Genomic DNA, 22,582 nt, shown 5'->3' with positions numbered 1-22,582 from the left:
GTCAGATGTAAGTTAAAAAGAGAAATTCCCCCTTTTTCCCTCCTTCAGCCATCCAAAAGATGCTATGGTAAATGTCTCAACAAGAATTGAATGTTCTCATTGCTGGGGAGGTATCTCCAGGTATAACAACAATATGCAATGTGTGTTTAATTGGAACAGTAATTGCATGACGAGAGAATCTGGTACAAAAGGGGTTTGAAGAGACTGAGACCAAAGGAGAAACAGAAATGGCCAGCCTCATGGTGCAGGTGTGTGTGCATGGGAGGTGCTGGAGGCGGGTAGACACATGCAGACTTAATTTTACAAGCACTGCCTCCCATCTGGGCCACAATAGCATGGAGGTGATCTGTGGTCATCTCTCAGTTATCTGCATCATGGACACTCTTGCTAACTACCTTAAAAGTACACAAAAGACAATGAAGTGTCAAGAATAGTTATAATTACAAAGAAATACATAGATAATCCTATAAATTATCAATAATTAAATAAAAAATCAGACCTTATAAAAATGTTTCCTCATCTCGCTCCAAAAATCCATAAAAAAATATATCACTGAAGATTTTTTAAAAATCTTCAGTGATATATTTTTTTATGGATTTTTGGAGTGAGAGTGAGAGAGGGAGAGAGAGAGGTGAGAGAAATCATCAGTTGGTTGCCTTCCAATCATGTCCCAACCAGTAATGAAACTATAACCTAAGTATGTGCCCTGACTGGGAATCGAACCTGCAGCCTTTTGGTGCATGGGACTATGCTGCAACCAGCTGAGCCACCCAGCCAGCTTATGTCCTCTTTTCTTTATTTTATTCTCTGCCTTTCAAAATATTCTCATCCTTCAAGAATCCGTTCCAGGCAGGCTCAGCCTCCTTTCTTTTGTGTTTCTATCCCTGCATTTTTTATTAATTATTCGTGGGTCATTCTCATTTTGACTTTGAATCCTTAACAACAGATACTATTCATTTTTCTATTTCTGACCTACACTACATTACCTAGTAGGTTCTAGATGTATTTATAGCATATAACATAAATTATGATGCTTGAAGGTATTAAGACTGCTTGGTTCACATGAGCTGATTTAAGAAAAAGACATGAAAATATCTTAATTTTAAATGCTTGCTTTTGGAACTGTGACAACCAGTTAGAAGTTACAAAGGAGTATTTGGGACTCATAAAAAAACCACTTTCTAATAATTTGAAGTATCTCTGCTATGTGTGTGTATGGGTGAATGGCAGGATGCTAACTGGAGATGGTTAGGATGTTTCTCATCCAGAACACTTTAAAACAGATGAATAAGTGTGTTTATGTTGGGAGAGTGATATCCAGAAGCTATTTTCAATATTCCAAAGGCTAAGGGAAAAACAAACTTGTCTCAACAAATCTTCACAGCTTTTAAAAACTCCCCAGTGTCTTGCTTTTGGCCAGACTTAGTGACTGAATGTGGTGACAATGGTTATCATATATATATGAAGAGGTAATATGCAAATTGTCTGTTACTGCATCATAGCAAGTACCATTCAACAGGCTGGGAGGGGCGGGGCTGCATGTGCAACCGGTCACCAGGAGATGCATGGAGCACCTCTAGGTCCCTGCCCCCACAGGCAGCAGTGGCTCCCTCCTGCCTCTTGAAGCGGCGTGGCTCCCACCTGGCTCCAGCGGGTGGCAGTGGCTCGCTCCCGCCTCCTGTGGGCACCGGTGGTGTGGCTCGCTCCTCCGGCTCCCGCAGAAGCAGTGCGGCTCTGTGGAAGCAGTGTGGCTGCCTCCTGCCAGCACCTGCGGAAGCAGCATGGCTCCTGCCGGCTCCAGCAGAAGCGGCGGGAGGCCTATTGCGTGCAATATCGCACACTGGGCCACTAGTGTAAATATAAGCTCTAATTGGCCTGTAGTTCTGCATTAACGTTAATTCTTTAAAAAATTTTAAAAACTACCAGGGAAGGTAGGGAAGGGTGGGGGTACGGGGGAGAAATCAACCAAAAGACTTGTATGCATGCATATAAGCCTAACCAGTGGTCACGGACAACAGGGGGGTGGTGGCATGCGTGGGGAAGGGTTCCGGAGGGGAATGGGGGGATGAGCACAGATATGATACCTTAATAAATAAAGAAATAAAAAAAATAAAAAAATTAAAAACTAGTTATTGTTACTAACTCCAATTTGGATGGGGAAGGATTTCAAAAAAATGAAGTCTATGCAGAAAGCATATTAATTTTATCATTTTTTATCATGACCTGAATTAATTTCATTCTGTACATTATTTCATAGACTCTTCTCCCCAGTAGTTTTTGCTTTTCTGAAATAAAGGTGCATCTTATAATGATGGTGTATATTATTTAATAACAATTTTTTGTTAATCTTTCCAAGTGTCATAAAATAAAGATGTAGTTTGTTATTCATAGTGTTTCAATGGTCAGAGAAATGTCAGAGTGGCTGAGAGAGTTTGTATGGTACAGATGTCAGGACTATTTGATTCAAGATTTTATGTTACCTTGGGCAGCTTCTTAATTTCTCTGAGACTCAGTTTTCTCATTTATAAAATGGAAATAATATTGTGTACTTCATAGATTGCTTGTAAAAAATTGAGTGAGGTGATACTTGCAATATGTTAAACTTTTATTTTTTATTATATCTGGCCAGAAAGAGTTAATGTTACTTCCTAGTTGCCAAAATTACCAGTAAAAAAAAAATTACTGAAAATCTTGGGAAATCTGACATGTTTTTATTTTATTATGCAAATAATTTTGACCCCCAGAAGTTATTTATTTTGCTTTGGAAGCCTCATTTCATGTGTACTGCTAACCAAATGCTTTATTCCATTTTGTGCAACAATTTATAATGAACCTTAAAAGAACTACTGATTATCTTAGAGTTTTTGGCTCAATTACCTATTTCAAATGTTCATTGACTAAGGAAAGCACGTCATTTTCTCCTCTCCTGCACACTGGCGTATAACAATAGACTGTGAATAGAGCAAATCAAAGAAACACAAATACCAGTATAAGGGGCCCATTGTGTTCAGTTTGTAGCTCTGTCATATGGTTTTAATTTAGGTCGACTGATTGATTATAACAGACTGACAGATAGCACATTGTTCATCTCCTGGAATCTCTAGACCCTTTAATATTCTCATTCTTATCTGTCCATTTGGATTCCAAAACTTAAGTGAAATGGAATTACAGCATTCACTTTGTTTTCCTGTGCTAAGTGATTATCTCTGAAGTGCAATTTTGTGATTAGGTGAGATGGCATGCATACACCCAGCTATGCTGCTTCCCCGGGGTGCAGAACAAGTACATTCATAATGAATGGAGGTTGTGCTTTGATTTCAAATGGATGTAAAACCTCATCACACTTGGTAGTTTTATTTTTAAAATGTATTTAATTATTTTAACATTAACAGGAAAATATTAAAATTGAACTTTAGAAAATGGCATTTAAACATAAGTCAAGGGTGCTAACAGCTTATGAATGTTATTCCCTTTCAAAAAGCGAATAAACGTACTTACCTGACGTAAATTGGGAGGGGGGATTTACTGAAAACCTTCAGTTTAATAATTTATATTCTTCCTGATTAATTTAGAAAACTATATGCAACTTGGTGTTGGTATTGTCAAATTCTAATGTGTCTTATTTTGAAAACTACAGTAATTATTCAACTACTTGTCATAGTTGTTTGGTCCTTGAGGGCGTAGGGGTGGGGATGGAGAAGCCAGGAGTTGATGGATGGCATAAAATATTTTCTTTAACTATTTTCCTTGATGTTGTAAAAGCAAATTTTGTCCTTGAGTATGTGAGAACAACTTTAAAGTGGATTTAGCATTCCCAAATTTAGACATTGTGATCAAACCACAAAAGGTGCCCAGACAGTACACGGGTTAGGATTCCATGTGGACAAGGCTGGGCACGGTTAGTACACGGGTTAGGATTCCATGTGGACAAGGCTGGGCACGGTTAGTACACGGGTTAGGATTCCATGTGGACAAGGCTGGGCACGGTTAGTACATGGGTTAGGATTCCATGTGGACAAGGCTGGGCACGGTTAGCACACGGGTTAGGATTCCATGTGGACAAGGCTGGGCACGGTTATGTGGCTACAACAACCTCGATCAGCCCCATCTTCTACACTTAACTCTCCTGGAATAGTGTTCAGTTTACAGTCAGAGCTTAATGAATCTTAGTTCTTCTGTTATTTTTTTCTTTCCAATTGCATAAAAATTATAACTTGAATAAGTTGATAGGTGAATGTCAATAAGACAGCACATTAATTTGGGAGTAAAGTACTTTTATTCAAGGTTCAAGGAAAAACCAACCCATTAAAATTTTAATCTTCTATTATGGTCCCGTTATATGTCCTGTGAACCCTCAATGATATTCTTTCTGATAGAACTGATTCACCTGCCCTGATGGATGTGAAACCTTCAAACTTGTTCCCGTAATTGTGGATACCTGTGTAGCAGAGATGAATTGCCTACTTTTTCATCCTTCACTCTGTCACACCTTACAGACTTGAGTTAACAGGTATTTTATAAATGTACCCAGTGATTACCCCACCGCCTGCCATCCAGGCACCAGCAGGACAACTGCAAATGTTTATTCCCCACATCATGGGGCTATTGGATATAATTCTGCCGGCAGAGTTAGGGAAGATAAGATGTATCACAAATAATAATGAAAAGGACAGTATATTGGGGCCCAAACACCTGTGGGTTGTAGTCCTATTTCTCTTTAGTATCTATGTAACTTACGTAGCTTCTTGAACCTTAGAAGTTACTTTATAATTGCTGTGGGCTTCTTTTGTTTGTTTGTTTGTCTTTCCTGCTAGTCTGGTAGGCTCTGTGAAGATGTCTTCCTTATCTTTACATGTTTGACCCAGGCCTTGTCCCATTGGAAGCCTTGATGGTGCTTAACAAATGAATATTGAAAAAGTAAGGCAAGAGGACACAATAGGAAGAGAGAGGAATAGAAGGATATATTTAAGGCCTAAAATCTCCCCAAATTCTCTTTGAATAAAAATCTTATGAAATCAAGTGCACATGGGTCTGTCTTAACATTAATGGACATTTCAGGTGTAAGGGCCTGGGGAAGTCACCGCCAGTCAGACCTTCTCTTTTAGTGTCTGAGAAACAGAGGCAGACTCCATGGGCAAATGGGCAATGGCAGAGCTTCATCCAGCTCTTCTCATCCCAGGCCACATCTCTGCACTGTACTGAGCAGTCTCCACATCAGGCTATGTGTGCAAATAGGTCTAAAAGCTACGCCCTTACCCATTAGAATTTGGGGAAAAGAGGTTGTCTTTCGCTTTCAATTCTCTATACCTACTTCTGGACTTGAACAACAACAACAAAATGCATCAGCCATTTTTATAACATCATAAAATATGTAGAAAAACATAATTTTTAAAAAATAATTAATTTTAATATTCTGCATGAGTACCATCCTATATAATAAAGAAGTAATATGCAAATTGACCATCACACCCTCACAAGATGGCTGCCTACAACCAGGCCAGCAGGGGGGTTAGTGAGGGATGACCAAACGACTCAACAAGCAGGCTGCGTGGGGCAACCAGGCCGGCAGCGGGGGGGCAGTTGGGGGTGATTATGCCAGCAGGGGGGTTAGTGAGGGACAACCAAACGACTGAACAAGCAGGCTGCGTGGGGCGACCAGGCCGGCAGGGGGGGCAGTTGGGGGTGATTATACCGGCAGGGGGGGGGCGCAGTGAGGGGCGACCAGGCTGGCAGGGAGAGGCAGTTGGGGGTGACCTGGCTGGCAGCAGGGGGCAGTTAGGGGTGACCAGGCTGGCAGGTGGGGCAGTTAGGGGTGACCAGGTCAGCAGAGGCGGGGGGCAGTTAGGGGCAATCAGGCTGGCACGCAGAGGCAGTGAGGGGCTGCTTGCTTATTTTTAGCTCAGGATTTAAATGCCTACCTATAGTGCCTAAGAGCTCAAGTAACTGTCTCCCCCAGAAGAGGCCACTCAGATTTCTTCTCTCTTCCAACTGGGCCCCACTCTTCTCATGTACCCATTCGGGTCATATTCAAGTATACTATCTTCTGATCTGTCTAAATTCATCATAATTTTCCTTTTTATTAATATTTCTGAATACCTTTCTGGTTCATTTAAGAGAAAGCAAAAGCAAGATGTTTTTAAGTAACATCAGATATTTATAAATTGAGTTAAGCTATCCTTTCATTCTGCTTTCTGCCAGCATTTTGGCTGTTTTCAAAGTGGCCTGCGACTGGCAAGCAGGAAGAGAAGAGCGAGAGTTGCTTTGGCACCACTTGTAAAACTGTGGTTGGAAAGAATGGAGTCTAAATGGCTAAAAACCAAGCCGGGTTGCAACTTACCTTTCCTTAACTTTGCCGGGAGAGTTATATCTATACTTTATATTCATTATCTTGCATACTAATTATCTACAGATCAAGGTATCCATTCAACACATTTTTTAACTTTGCTATCTTTACAGCTTCTGCCACCTTTGAAGACTTTCAGATCCGCCCCCACGCCCTCTTTGTCCATTCGTACAGAGCTCCAGCTTTCTGTGACCACTGTGGAGAAATGCTGTGGGGGCTGGTCCGTCAAGGCCTCAAATGTGAAGGTAAGGTATTCCTTCCTCAACCGAGTGGAACACAGGCTGGAGTTATCTGCCTGTATTGTGCCGTCTACAACAATGTCTTCTTCCCCTCAAATGTCTTCCAGGGACTTGGGAGATGCATGAATTCTTCTGTTCATTCCTTTACACTTCCCATCTTCAACATATTTGCTCTGATCTGGGAAACCCTATTCTCACATATTTTCCCTATACCGTATGAATAGGTTTCTTTTGTGTTGGTTATTTTGGCAACAGACCAAAAATAAAATTGGCATCTTAATTCAGATCTCGGAATAGTAGACATTCATTAAGTGTTGAAGTGAACAGATATTCAGGAAGTTCATCAAACCATCCCAGGTCAGTCTGCTATTGAGTGGTGGATTCCGGCTTGTATACCAGTATCATAGTTTTTTCATCCTCTGTGGAAAAATCCTTTGAACCTGTGGAGCCAGGATTAAAATCAATGTAGTTCAGAGTTTGTTCTGTTTTGTGATTAATTTCCCTATGTGTCCACTCACATTAGAACTTGTGGCAGCTGAAAATGGCTCAGGTAATCTCTTCGGAGTTTTGTTGCTGGATCCTTCAAAGCCAAAATCCATTATATCAGAGGACATTTCGAAAAAATGATAATCACAGTAGTTGCTGAGCTCATCCAATAAAATCAGAATGCAAAACCCAGGTTACTTACAGATTGGGGAAATAAATCAGAAAAAGCTCAAAGGAAAATGTGAATTTCCAGGTAGCCCCAAGAGAAATGGAAGCAGTACTATTGTAAAAAAAATTCAAAATTTGCAAGTAAAACTAGAATAGCTTTTATTTTATGGTTGAACAAAAGCCATTTTTATTTTCTTTTTCCAGGATGTGGTCTGAATTACCATAAGAGATGTGCATTTAAAATCCCCAACAACTGCAGTGGCGTGAGGCGGAGAAGACTCTCAAACGTTTCCCTCACTGGGCTCAGCACGGTCCGCACAGTGTCTGCTGAGCTCTCCACCAGTGTCCCCGACGAGCCCCTTCTGGTAGGGCCTTCTGTTCTTCCACTCCCCCTTCATGTGAGAAATCTGTGGGACAATGTGACAGCAGTGTCAGCCAAGACAGTGCCCTCCCTGCAAGGGAGGACACAGCCAGGGTGTAAATGTTTCATTGGGGCCTGTGCTGTAGATTGGTCAAGGCTTCATCAGATATCCAACAGCTTTGAGTTTGCTTTTATCTGTGAGTTTACAAAATGTGTGAGGTTTCACTGTGGTCACAGGGCCAGAGCAGCACAAACTGATGTGTGAATTTTACAAAACACAGTTTGTCAAAATTTGGAAACTAGAGATGAGCGATGTTTTTCTCTGAAAATTATTAAAGTACTTTGTGGCATAGCTGGATATTTATTCGGGGAGAAAATTTGAAATGTTCTCTCAATGCAGGGGTGGGGAATGTCCAGCCCACGGGCCACATAAGGCCCTCGAATTCATTTGGTCTGGCCCTGCCAAGGCATTAGGGATTAGTTAATTAAATGTTGACCAAAGATAGCAGGCTAATTTTTAACTTGATAATTTTGGATGGCCTGTGATTGATGCTATAAATATCTATATGGCCCTTGGCAGAAAAAATGTTCCCCACCCATATCTTAATGGAAATATGAGAGTCTTTAATTGCATGGCATTACTAGCATACATTCCAGTGTATGGTCAGAAGGACACTATTGACAAATGCTGTGTGAAAAATAGCACTTAACACATTAAAGCATTCCATTAGCGCTAAAATATATAATTCATTGACATGGCTTAAATATTATTCTTTAGGAAAATTAAATTTGGATTTTTCAAACTTTGAAAACAAAATAAAAATTGTGGTAATTATGTAAATTATTTCAAATAAGAACATTTTTTTCTGAAATTAGCTAATCATGTGAGGCTTTAAATTTCCCATATCTATTCCATCCCCCAATGGATTTTACAAGAACTCTTTACAATCTAGCTGATGTAAAATTTAATTAAAGAAAAAAATTAAAAATTACTACAGCTTTTAGGTTAAATAAATCCTTCTTGGAGTGGAGAGTAATGATACATATTTAAGACACCTAAAAAGTTTTATTAATTAGCTTCTTGTTTGAAACATATTTTATTGTGATCTCTATATCACTTGAATTTGTTACAGCCTAAACCAGACATATAACTCAATTGAATGCTCATTTTGATAATTAAAAAAATTTCATACTCTGTTTTGGGAGAAAGCAGGTACTAAATTCCACCAATAACTAGAAGACTGTATTATATTTGGTAACATTCAAAATGTATGTGTGTGACTATATATTGCTCCATAAATTAATTGTGTATTGTTTTCAGTTTTACCAGAAAAAGTTTTTTAAAAATTATTTAATATCTCACAAAAAAATCTAAAGCTCTAAAGCTCATTCATCATTTGAATAGATTAGGATCTAGATGATTAATGCTGAAGATTCTTCTTTTAAATCTAAGCCAACTTTTTATAACATATACACATATAGATGTTATCAAAAAGACTGTATGAAGAAGCTTGTATCAGATCAGCTGCCCTGCAAAGGACAATTATAAAAGCTGAGTAAAATATAACAAAGAGTAAAACAATATTTAAAGGTACCCAAGAGCACCTAACGCAATCAGGATTTTGAGGGACCAATGTGTCAGAAAGAAGGACATCACAGAGTGGTCAATGCACAAGACCCCCACAACAAGAAGTACCAGGCTCAAAATATCAGTGCTGCTGAGGTTGAGAACCCTTGATGTTGGAGAGTTTCGCAACATTTTATAAAGCCACAGTTAAGACAATGTGGTATTACACAAGAACAGAAAAATAAATCAATGAAGTAGGATAGAGAGAGTCCAGAAACTACATGGTTATACAGGTCAACTAATTTATGACAAGGGTACCACTATTGTGAGAAAATGATGTTCTTTTCAACAAACAATTTTGGGACCAATACAAACATATGTACAAGAATTTGGAGTAGAAAATGCTGTTTTAAACAGGACTCAAATTACTGTTGGCAAGAGGAAAAGATTGATAAATTGACAATTATTAGAATTAGGAATTAATTTTTATTGAAATATACCATTGAGCAAGTCAGAGACTAGGAAGATATGCCATTAAGCAAGTCACAAAATGGGAGGGTTTTTAATGTATATCCTATATAATAAAACCCTAATATGCAAATTGACCGAAAGGAGGCTTGGCCAGTCGCTGTGATGCGTACTGACCACAAGGGGGCAGACACTTAATATAGGTGGTCAGTGTGCTCCCACCGGGGAGTGCTGCTGAGCCAGAAGCAGGGCTCACAGCTGGCAAGCACAGCAGTGGTGGCAGCAGCGCTAAGGACCCCTCGGGGGATGTCCGCCTGCCGGTTTAGGCCTGCTCCCAGGAAGCAGGCCTAAACCGGCAGGCGGACATCCCCCGAGGGGTCCTGGACTGCGAGAGGGCACTGGGCCTCTAGTATACTATAAAAAACTAAATTAGAATGTATAAAAACCACCTCTAAAAATGTTAGAAGACAGACAACTCCGTTCTGTATAGGCATAATATTTGAACACTTTACAAAAAAAATAGTCAATAAACATGAAAATGTACTTTACATCATGTATGTAGTTATCAAGGAGCCTAAAGATAAAAAATCTATAGTTTTTTCTCAAAGTGCAAAAGTTTATTCAACAGCGGAAATATCACTGTCACGCATCTTTTAAAAAATATATTTTTATTGATTTCAGAGAGGAAGGGGAAAGGAGGTAGAAACATCAATGATGAGAAAGACACATTGATCAGCTGCTTCCTGCATTCCCCCACTGGGGACAGAGCTGCCACCCAGGCATGTGCCCTAACCAAGAACCAAACCGTGGCCTCCTAGTTCATAGGTTGATGCTCGACCTCTGAGCCACACCAGTCATGCATTTTTGTTATGAAAAAGAGTCAACTCTATTTTAGTTTTGATTTGTTTTTTAGTTAAAAGATAGAGCTCTCAAAAAGGCTTGAAGGAACATTGATGAAAAAGAACATATTCATTATAAATTACCAGATTGTGTTGTCTATTTAACCAATATTTTTCATAAATTTTCATCGATATTCCTTCTCCTCATAAAAGCATTCAGCATAGTTTTTCACTTTTGAATTATATTTCAACCTTGAATGAAATCAGATAGAACATAATGATATGCAACAAAGACTCTAACATGAATAAAGAATGCATGTGGCATGTTTCTCTCATTATAACTCTAAGCCCGTATTGGAATTTCCAGGTTTGTAAACCACTGACTTATTCTTGCCAGTAGGCAGAAAGCAATAGTGTAACATTTGATTACTTTGATGACATTTTTCTTCCTTTTCCCATAGAGAGGATAAATTATTGTGAAGAAAATCTAATCTTTAACCTAAAGGTCAAAAATGCTTCATTCTGTCTATAATTTATTTTCAACAAGGTGAAAGAACTGTCTGTCATCACTGACACCATGGCAAGCAGTATTTTGGGTTTTTTTTTTTACCTTTACCAGCTCACAACTGTAAATTGTTTTTGCAATCTTGAGTTTGTGTCTATAATTCTATTGAAATGTAAAAAGTAATTTCCAACCCAGCTGTTTGTGTTGCCACAAAGACTAATTAGTATAACAGTTTGCTTTTTCTTGAAAACAAACCTATATAAAACATTATTGAGTAATGTGCATTGCTTTCCTTCAATAACACTACATATTTTTTGTCTTTTTCCTCCCTTTATTCTGCTCCTTTGCCTGCTTTTTGCTTTTACAACTTCATCTCTAAGTCTCCTCTGAGTCCCGGCTTTGAGGTATGTACTAACTCTACCTGGCACTAGGATGTAATCCACCATCTTTGCAAACCAGCATTATAACATTAGGTTGTTATCAGACAATTATCTGCATCGATTCTATGAAAATAATCAGGTCAGAACGTAGCTCAAAATTGTATGTCAGCTATCATTTAAAAAATATTACCTGAGAATCCAATCTATTGAACTGCAAAATAACCTATTTTTGTTGTTGTCTTTTCTTGTTGTTCAAGTTTTCACAGTCCTCAACAAGACAAAGAGCAGTGGCAGGCATTAGGGTGATAGGTCTTGAACAGTTAGATAAAATTTTGCCCTCAGGTAACTTGTAACCTGATCCATAACATCGGTGGCTTTTGTATGAAACTGAGCAGACTAGACAGGATACAGTCAACACTCACTGTATTCAGTAGCATGTTAACTGAAATGTATGCATATTGGAACTGTGTCCTGATGCCAGGTAGCACAGAACCATGTAAAAGGAAGTCACCATCTCAATACACACAGGTTTTGGATGGCACAGTGAGGCACAAAACAAGCACTGCCTGAAAATGAATATAACTTTTTAAAGAAACTTTTAATCCTTAGTGGATTATCACCATCTAATTGCTTTTAAAGGATGGTATGCATGTGGATATTGTAGGGTCTTAATCCAAGAATAACTTTATATGGAAAAGACACAAATTTCCTTCATAAAGGTTTTAATTAAGTCCTTCTCCAAAATTGGCCTTTTATCATTCTTAAACAATCAATAACCTGAACACAGAGAAGGGACATTTAGGTCAAGCGTTTGCATAAAGTATACACTGAGTGGCCAGATTAATATGATCTCTGAACGCATAATAATCTGGCCACTCGGGGGGTGTGTGTGTGTGTGTGTGTGTGTATGTATGAGGCCTGGTGCATGAATTTGTGCATGGGTGGGGTCAGCCAGCCTGGCCAGGGGGAGGGGACGGGGCGGTTGGCCGGCCTGCCTGCTGGTCAAACTCCTGGTCGAGGTGACAATTTGCATATTAGCCTTTTATTACATAGGATATACACTAAGTGGCCAGATTATTATGCGTTCAGAGATCATAATAATCTGGCCACTCAGTGTATCTGCAACAGTGCTCTTCTTATGAGAAGTTGTTTTGACCAACTGACTCATTAATATTTAGTTTTCCTTATTTCTTTACCTCTTTCAAATTATATTGTTATTTTCCCTTGTGAGACTATAAATTTCAGATACCATTATTAGTGTTCATTCTAAACTGGTCTTGTTAAGGTAACTCTAACAAAGGAAGCTAATGAAAACACAACCAGAACATATTCTGGGTCAAATAAAATTGGTAAGTCAAGATACCTTGATTTATAACATGTAAAATGAAGAAATCTGCTTCAATAATAGTAAATTCCTATGTTTATAAATTATCCTAGGTAAAATGGGCCCTTCTTAGAAAAGTACAGGTGAAAGCTCAATAAATATAATTTTTTATATTCTTGTAAATTTAAATGTTGTAATTTACAATGCCTTCCAGATATAATTTTAGTGAAGTAGTATCTTTCCCTTTAAGTCATCCTTTGTGACTAAAGCCAGGGATGGAGTATGTAAAGGAGGAGTGACCAGTGATCTGCTTTCCTGTGGAAGTTGTACAGCTTAATGGCAGCAAGGCCTCCACATGGTAACGCCTGATAGATAGGATGCATTTTGTGCATAAGCTTTTGTTCTTGAACTTGTTTATACCTAGTGTGTTAAAAAGGCAACAAACTTTCCTCCCCTCTTTAAAAATGTCTTGGGTAAAATAATGCATAAAATTTGATGAAATTTTTAGAGAAATATTTTGGTGACAATTATGATTGCAGAATTGTTATAGAAATCTGGTCATGGTTCCACGTTCAGTGTGTTTTGTGACACTAAGATTCACAAGTGTGAACTTAGATCAATGATCTGCCATCATAGAGCTTCATAAATGGACCATATGCAAACACATAAATATATGTCCTTGTCAAAACTTCCTGGTATTACATCCCAATGCTATATATTAATTTATTTAATCTACTGATTAGGTTTTTGTTTTTAATTTTAAACACTGTGAAATAAGCATTCTTGTATATATTTTTATGTATATTTTGCACTTTATGAAAAGTATCAGTAGATTTCTCAATAAGCATTTCGGAATGATTAGTAAGTTATATCCTTAGAATCGAAATGACTAAAGCATTTATACTTATTTTTTGCTAAATAGTTCTTCAAAAAGTGGTAAAAGTTTAAATTTATAAATCTGATGATGGTGTATGAGTTTCTATTTCTGCATACTCTTCCCAACAACACATTTTGTCAATATTTTAAAATGTTTTTTATTAATTTCTTCAGAAAAATATCTATACTTAACATAATTTTTATTGGAAGATAAACAGCTTTTCATATATTTATTGACTACTTGTTTTTCATCTATGGAGGATTCCTCTTTTCCTAGTGAGATGATTCTTGGTTGCTTATGTGTTATGACAGGAATCCTCTGTCTATTAATCTATGATGGAAGTATATTTTCAGTTAATATTTTTTATGTCTTTTCCCATAAAACATTTTTACGTGGCAAAAAATATTTTCACTCATTTTCTTATTATTTATAAACTGTTGAAAATAAACCAATATGAGCAGATTAAACATCATATTTTTATCAAATTACTGAGGAGAATGGTCTTTTCTTCAGTTAAAGTTGCTGAAGTCAAGGTAGAAAGTGAAGCGGAATATGTAACACTGGTGTCCTTTGCAACTGCTGTGCATAATTGATGACAATTTTTAAAAAAAATATATAAGTTAGGCCTGTGGAAATTTATTGCAATTTAAGAACATTACTAAAGTTATTTTAAGTGTTTTAAATGTCCTTTAAGGATGTATTTACTATCATAACTCTGAGGTTAAGGGATACAATATATAATTGTTTTTGGTGAAACTAAATTATTCTAGTCTAGTAGTCTTTTTGGTAATTCTTAACAATCAGACTGCTTTCCAGAAATTATTAGGAAATAAATTGCTCATTGCAAAAGTTTTCTCTGGGTTCAACTCTTTTATAACCTCACTTTTTTGCATCCTTTAGTTTTCATGAAAGTTAGACAGTATTCAGTTTAACTTTTTTATGTTAGGGTACATATTTTGTAAATAATAATATTCCATAAACTGCTATTATTTTCATAAAATTTACTGACTCGCATTTAATGAAGATAAGCATTGTACTAAAAGGACCTCTTGGCTACATACTTTCCTAGAAAATGACTCATTTATTTACTGTTTTGTTCATTTAAAAATTATAAAGAAGATAAGATAATACTAGTATTGCAATTTCTATTTATAACTGGATATGATCCTGATATGCTTTATAATAGTCAAGGTAGATTCTTTTTAAATGAACAAATGATTAAAAAACACACAACTATTTCTAATCCTGAATGAAACTATGATGATATTTCTGGCCAAATGAATATTTTCCGGGATATTTTCCAAAGTAGCAAAAGTCTATATAGCAGTAGAGACTTTAATTGTTGCTTTTGTGTTCTGGAGTTCCAGGAATCCTGGTGATTCATCTGAATTAAGAAATCATTTTTCCATTTAAATATGCACCATGACATCCATATAGTGCATTTGCCAGACATTGCAAAATTTTTTTTGTTGATTGTGTAAACTAGTTCTCCAAATTCAAACCTGGGCAGTGTATACTTTCAGTGAGGAAAGAGATCCAAGAATTCTTCAACCCACATCTCGCCACCCGCTGAGAGTCAGAAGTGCAGTGGTGGGTTTGTGGGGAAGGAACCTTTCTGTAGAATTAAGAGTGTGCGGTCTTCTTTCATGTGCTAATAATCAGCTGTTGCCTGATTTCAATCAGTGTGTCTGGTTTGTTACATGTGCATTCATGCTATGAACAAAAACTTCCAGATCAGATGTGTACTTCTAACTATGAATACTGCAGGAGAGTTCCTCATGAACTCCACTGGAGCATGGGGGCATCTTATAGCACTTACCTGCACTTACAACATGTAGGTCTTAGGAACAAATGGATCTTTAGTGAAGGCTCTGAAAGTCCTGTGCTCCCCTCAGGAAAGGTGATCTGGAACTCATCAAACACCCTACCTGCTACTCAGTGACATACAGGGCATGGGCTTCCCTAACACTCCCCACAAGCCAAGTCTGAAGACACAATACAAAGCAAAACATTGCTTTCTATCTTAAGATTACAAAACACACCCCCCCTCTTGTTACCAACAATAGTCATATCATAGTCATTTACTTAATGACCATCAGTATCCATCTAATGTCAGGCCAGACCTGGCCAGATTTCAGTCCTGTCTCCTTTAATTCCTGAAAAATCATGAATACTGAGCTCCTGGCTGAGTAATATGAAAAAAAGATTGCTCGTGGTCACTTTGAGAGCGTACATGTCCTCAACAATGTCCCTACCCTGCCCTGGCCAGCATGGTACAGTGGTTAGAGAGTAGGCCCGTGCACTGAAAGGTTGCAGGTTCTATTCCTGGTCAAGGGCATGTACGTGGTTTGTAGGTTGATCCCCAGCCCTAGTTGGGGTGTGCAGGAGGCAGCCAATCGATATGTCTCTCTCAAGTTGATGTTTCTCTCTCTACTCTCTCTCTCTCTCTTCCTCTCTCCTCTTCCCCCCACTCTCTCTGAAAATCAATGGAAAAATAACCTCAGGTGAGGATTAATTAAAAAGAAGAAGAAGAAATAATAAGGAGTGTGAGGAAGGTAGAAGATGAATTGGTACTATAAATTAGACTTTTAGAAACAAGAAATAATTCATCTTCTAAAATTTTATCTGTTTCGGTAATGTTTGGATGCATTATTTTACTTGATCCCTTAGACCTGGTTTTCTGATATGATCACATGAATTCTCTCCCTTCTCAAGAAGAGTAGAAGTGGTACTATTTTTTATAATAAATGCAATGACATGGAAGCCAAAACAATGAAAAAAATAACCCAGTTTGGGGTGGTGTCACTCAGCTTTGCACTGAAAATATCACTGAGCGATATGATTTCATTGAGTTAGTGCTTCTCTGAATTTTTAATAATAAAAAAATTTGGGGGGGGGGGCTAGGTAAAGGAAAAGTCTCATCTTTTCCCTCTCTTTTTTAATTGAGTTGCATTAAAATATAGTCCTTTCTAGCATGTTGTTTCAGAAGCATGTGTGCTCATAAATACAGTGCTTCAGGTTCACCATTGACTGTTATAGGCTGAGGTTCTATAAAATCCGAAAGTTATCCTTCTGGGCCACTTTTGAAGGGAGAGGCTCTAACCTTTGTAGCCTTAGACGATTCATGGCATGCGTTTACAGCTTCTTCTTGGTGTTTTCAAGGCAATATTCAATGGCACAACCTTTTTCCAAGTTATTTCATTCAGCTTTCCAGTGAACTCATAAATCCAGGCCAGGCCCCTCTCGATTTTAGGCAGGATCAAATACCATGGAAATAATATATCCCTAAAATTGCTATTGTTGATACTTCTACATAATCTGTTTTACTACCCGATTCACGTTTAGGTGTAGATCAAGTCTGACATTTGAAGCCCCAAAGCAGAAGTTGTTGACATGTAAATTTATTGTCTTCCTCAATAGAAACGCTTCTTTTTTATTGTGTAGAGTGCATAGCATTAAGGTTGCATTTCTTTCAGTAAAAAAGAGAATTACTCTCCTGTTATGTCTCCCTTTTCCTCTGAACCCCACACATTAGTGGGATGTTAGTAACTGACATTTTGAAAGAACAATGCCTGTAATTTGCAACAATTCGCTAACAGTTCTGGTGCTTTTCCTGCAAAGGGAGGATCACTTAAGAAAATAGTAAGGTTCCTTTACCTTTCATTTCTATTTACTTAAAGAGAATGGAGTAACAGAAAACTTAATGTAACTTTCAAGACTACTTTAGCACTTAGCAAATCCAGATCACCTTGTATTCTTTTTTTTTCTTTATTGATTAAGGTATTACATATGTGTCATTATCACCTTGTATTCTTAATGAAATTATATGTTATTACTCTGTGAGCTTTCCCAGTTGCTACAAACATGAAGAAATGGATTCTCCACTCTAAAATACAGCATCGTCACTACTAAGCAGGGGGCATATCCCCGCCGCCACCCGCCCTGTAGCAATGCTTTTTATTGGTATGAAAAGGTGTTAATTAGCTTTTAATTATGCTCTGTATTTAGGGTATCCAACTGAGGGGCCAAACTCATTTATAAATCTGGCACACTTGGCAGGTAGTTCAAGGGATATAGAATCAAAATTCTATAGCAGAATAGCACTGAACAATCTGAAACTCATCAAACACCCTACCGGCTAATCAGTGAAATACAGGGCATGGAAACATGGCTGTTCCTATGTGACCTCCATTCCCTGGGGGTCTTCAAACTTGCCCATTGCCCAAGAAATCATTCTGGAAATTCCCCAACTTCCCATTGAGGAATAGTGTGTACTATTGTTGAAAGGAGCTGATTATTTATTTTTACTTCAGAAAGTAGTCTGCATCATACAGAACATTCACAATGATGTTTTACTAGCAGCGACTATGAGTAGGGTTAGATAATCATTTCCAAGTGAGATAAAGAGGTTTCAGAGTGTATAAAAGACATTTCTAAGCAGCTGGAAGATTGGGAGCGCTGTGTCATCTTAAGCAGAATTGTAATGGCCAATAATACTGAACATGGTCGTTGCATGGCAAGACTACTTCAGTGTTCACACCAAATGTCTTCTTCTTTTTTTTTTTTGTAGGTGCAATTCTCTTTTTTAAATAAATCTTTATTGTTCAGATTATTACAGTTGTACCTCTTTTTTCCCCCCATAGCTCCCTTCCACCCGGTTTCCACCCACCCTCTGCCCCTACCCGACCTCCCCCCCCCACTATCTTCATCCATAGGTGTATGATTTTTGTCCAGTTTCTTCCCGCACCCCCACACCCCCTTCCCCCTGAGAATTGTCAGTCCACTCCCTTTCTACGCCCCTGATTCTATTATATTCACCAGTTTATTCTGTTCATCAGGTTTCTTATTCACGTGATTTTTAGATTCACTTGTTGATAGATATGTATTTGTTGTCACTTTGTTCATAATTTTTATCTTTACCTTTTTCTTCTTCTTCCTCTTCTTAAAGAATACCTTTCAGCATTTCACATAATACTAGTTTGGCAGTGATGAACTCCTTTAGCTTTTTCTTATCTGTGATGCTCTTTATCTGACCTTCAATTCTAAATGATAGCTTTGCTGGGTAGAATAATCTTGGTTGTAGGTTCTTGCTTTTCATCACTTTGAATATTTCTTGCCACTCCCGTCTGGCCTGCATAGTTTCTGTTGAGAAATCAGCTGACAATCCTATGGGTACTCCCTTATAGGTAAGTAACTCTTTTTCTCTTGCTGCTTTTAATATTCTTTCTTTGTCTTTTGCTCTTGGCATTTTAATTATGATATGTCTTGGTGTGGTCCTCTTCAGATTCCTTTTATTTGGAGTTCTCTGCACTTCCTGGACTTGTAAGTCTATTTCTTTCATCAGGTGGGGGAAGTTTTCTGTCATTATTTCTTCAAATAGGTTTTCAATATCTTGCTCTCTCTCTTCTTCTGGCACCCCCATAATTCAGAAGTTGGTATGCTTGAAGTTGTCCCAGAGGCTCCTTACACTATCTTCATATTTTTGGATTCTTTTTTCTCTTTGCTTTTTCGGTTGAGTGTTTTTTGCTTCTTTGTATTTCAAATCTTTGACTTGATTCTTGCAATCCTCTAGTCTGCTGTTGGATCTCTGTATATTATTTTTTATTTCAGTCAGTGTATGCTTAATTTCTAGTTGATCCTTTTTCATATCCTTGAAATTTCCACTAAAGATCCACTAAATTTCTTGGAGGTTTCTAGAAGATTCTTGAGTAACCTTATAACCATGGTTTTGAACTCTATATCCAGTAGTTTACTTTCCTCCATTTCTTTCATTTGTGACCTGTTTCTCTGTCTCCACATTTTGGCTGCTTCCCTGTGTTGATAGAGTGGCTTTGTGTGCTAGGTGTCCTATAAGCCCCAGTGGCTCAGCCTCCCCAATTACCTGAGGTGGACACTCTTGGTACACCCCTTTGTGGGCTGTTTGCACAGTCTTGTTGTAGTTAAGCCTTGATTGTTGTTGGTATCACTGGGAGGAATTGACTCCCAGGCCAATTGGCTGTGAGATCAGTTGTGTCTACAATGGGAGAACTTCTGTGCTGGAGACACCCTTATGGGGCAAGACTTGCTTCAGTGGGGCTTTGCCACTCACTGAGTCTGCCCCCTCAGTGAGTCTCTTAGGGATGTGAAGAGTTGTAATCTGGATAGTCTCACTGTGACCACTGAGTACATTGGCTCTTGGATCTCCAAGGAGGTGAAAAGTCAGCCACTGCCTGAGGCCACCCAGCAGGAGCTATAGAGAGATCTGCAGATTCCTCCTCTTTGTTTGGGGTTTGGAGGTGCCCTATGAGGCCCAGCTGTGAAGCCATACAAGCTGTTGTACAGCTTTGGGCCTTCTTTTGTAGGCTCTGGGGCTCTCTGACCCAGCTGCAGTATGTTAGGTTTTAGATTGCAAAAAGCCAGGCCATTCATATGCAAAAGCCTCTGTGCACAGTTTGGGTGGGGTTGTAAATTAGGTGGGCCAAGGTCTTAGGGAATCACCAGGGCAGAGAAAACAGCAATGGCTGACCATCGGCCCTGCTCCAAAGAGGTCCCCAGGTCTCTGTGTCCCACGGCACTGTGCAAGAACAATGATCGCTGCAAAGACCTCTGAGAGAAAGCCGCCCTCATGTTCTGGCCCAATGCTAGACAGTCCACTTTCTCCGCTTTTGAGTTTGGGTCCCCAGAGTCTCGCCCGGAACTGGAGTTCAGAGCAGTCAGGAGCTTGTATCTTCCTCCCAACTGAAAAAGACAACAGCATACTCAGTTGCCAGCCCTTTCCCGCACACGCCTCTGTACCTCTGCACTTCACTTCCACACCTTCGCACCTCTTCCCAGTCTCAGTGTGCTTTTCTCTTTCCCTTTAGTTGTATAATTTCCTCTCAGCCAGCCTTCCAGTGGTTCTGGATGATGTCCGTTTTGTCTTTTAGTTGTAGTTTGGAAGTGGTTGTGTGAGGAAGCAAGTTCAGGTGTTTACCTATGCCTCCATCTTGGTTTCTCCCTCCCAAATGTCTTTTTCAGGAAACTCCTTTTCTGAATGTTCCCTGCACCTCCACCATCAATGTGGTTAATCTTTTCTGCAAACCTTTATATGTATGAGCACTTGTTCTGTGTGAGGCAGTATTGTAGCGGTTGGTGATACGTGATGAACAGAATAGTTAAGATCCTCTCTCCATGGAATTTACATTCTTTAGAAGGGCTATGGTAAAAAAAAAAAAAATCAATAAGCAAATAGGTAAATAAGAGAGTTGCAGACTGCAGTATTGATTCATGAGGAGACAGGATGATGTGCCAAAGAGTGAACAGGGAATGGTCAGTAAGTTAGGTAGTCTGGAGGTCTCTTAGAGAAGGTGCCATGTGAACTGAAATCTGAATAATAAGGCAAAACCATGAGAAAGAGCACATGCTATTGTGGATAGTAACAATTATGTTGTGTACAGAATTCTATTTGATAGTAAATTCCTTGGGCACAAAGAATAATATTTAGGGTCTTTATATCTCCTGAAGCATCTTAATTGGGCTTTGAGGAGGGGTTTGCCATGGGGAACACTTCTTAAATCAGATAGAGCCATCTCGATGGCAGTAGGGGAGAACTAGTGTAAGGTATTGTTCTGCATAGTTCTTTGAATATTGTTAGTTCAAAATGCTAGGTATCTTAAAATTCCTGGAATAAAGGTCTAGTATTTGGTTGCATCTGTTTTCACACAGTTGTGCTAGTACCTGAATAGGAAAGTAGGCAGCCAGCTGAGTGATGCTTATACAATAGAAGCTGTTTATTCAGTTAGTCATTATGTTCTAGAAAACATGTGTGACTCATATGCTATCCTCTGAGCACAGACAGGCTGGTTCAAAGTCTCTTCTGTAGGTCAAGGTTAAAGGATTCACAATATTTTCACATTGCATTTTGGCATGTAGAATATACTGTTAATTATCTTCACTGTTTCCTATGAACTCTTCCTTCATGACTTAAATGAGGAGAAGAAAATACTTTCTATTTTTATATTGGTATAAAACCAGGGAATATGAAAGCTGAGAGGGACAATGGAGAGAGAAATCATTGTTATCAGCCAGAGCAAGAATACCTGAATTCATAGGTCTGGAACTTATCAAGCTGTATGATCTCGGACAAATGACTTAACCTCCTTGGGGTTCGATTTTCTTATCTGTAAAAGGGGGATCATAACATGAGTGGTCATGGGGTTTAAATGAATTAATGCATGTAGAGGAATATGAAAAGAGTTTGGAACATATGAAAGTTATAAAAAGTGTCTTATGCCTACCTAGTTCAAAGGTCAGACTCCCCATGAACCAAATTTGTTACCCAAATAAGTTGACTGGCAAAATACTTATTTTTTTTTTTTAGAATTGCCTACATCTTGAAATGGAGTTATTTCATAAAACAGTTGGATTTTCTGCTTCTTTTGAAAAACTAAGAAAAGGTCTGGAGGCACTGGGTTTACATACTCGCATGGCAGCTATTAGCAGTGTTTGAGCAGTGGCCATCCCTTTTATATTGAGCCCATCCTCTCCAATTGACTACAGTCCACACCATTTTCTATGCCTCCTTGACATTGAGGGACCACCTAGTAATATGAACAGATTTGAGCTTGCTACCTTTCTCTTTCAAGAGCAGAAAAGTTCTACACAGATTCATGTTGGATAGGCCAAGTAAGGGTCAGGATCAGGAAGAAGATAAGTTCAAAGAGCAGTTATAGTTGTAGCCAATTGTACACTCTCAATAAAGCATATCTGTAGAAGTTACAGTCCATGTAATATTAAGTTATTGAAATATGCTTATATTACAGCCTGTATTTTAAATATCTCTACTGAACTGTCTTGTCCATTTTATTCCCAGTCACTGACTTCCTGAAAACATTCATTCTGAGTACAAGCAATGCTTATTTTTTATCAAGTACCAGATGCGTATTTTCATTAATAGAGCACAAATATTTTAAGACACTATCCTTCCCTTAGAAATTTATTGTCTGATGTTTGAGAAAGCACCACAAAGAATTGTTAAGGCGTATGCTAAAATATTCTGTACATTTTT

At 38.4% G+C, this 22,582-nt stretch overlaps 1 protein-coding gene across 1 annotated transcript in view; it reads left to right on the top strand.

The window, feature by feature from the left end:
- PRKD1 (protein kinase D1) overlaps window positions 1–22,582 on the top strand; it is a 322,392-nt gene that overhangs the window by 236,890 nt on the left and 62,920 nt on the right. The window contains exons 3-4 of the mRNA XM_080671929.1: window positions 6,457–6,588; window positions 7,441–7,601. Coding sequence (XP_080528055.1) covers window positions 6,457–6,588; window positions 7,441–7,601 — 293 coding nt within the window. The remainder of the gene's footprint in view (window positions 1–6,456; window positions 6,589–7,440; window positions 7,602–22,582) is intronic.

Source organism: Plecotus auritus (assembly GCF_963455305.1).
Source record: "Plecotus auritus genome assembly, chromosome: 1".
Taxonomy (NCBI): Eukaryota; Metazoa; Chordata; class Mammalia; order Chiroptera; family Vespertilionidae; genus Plecotus; species Plecotus auritus.
Note: the sequence above shows the minus strand (reverse complement) of the source record. Positions and strands in the feature narration are given on the sequence as shown.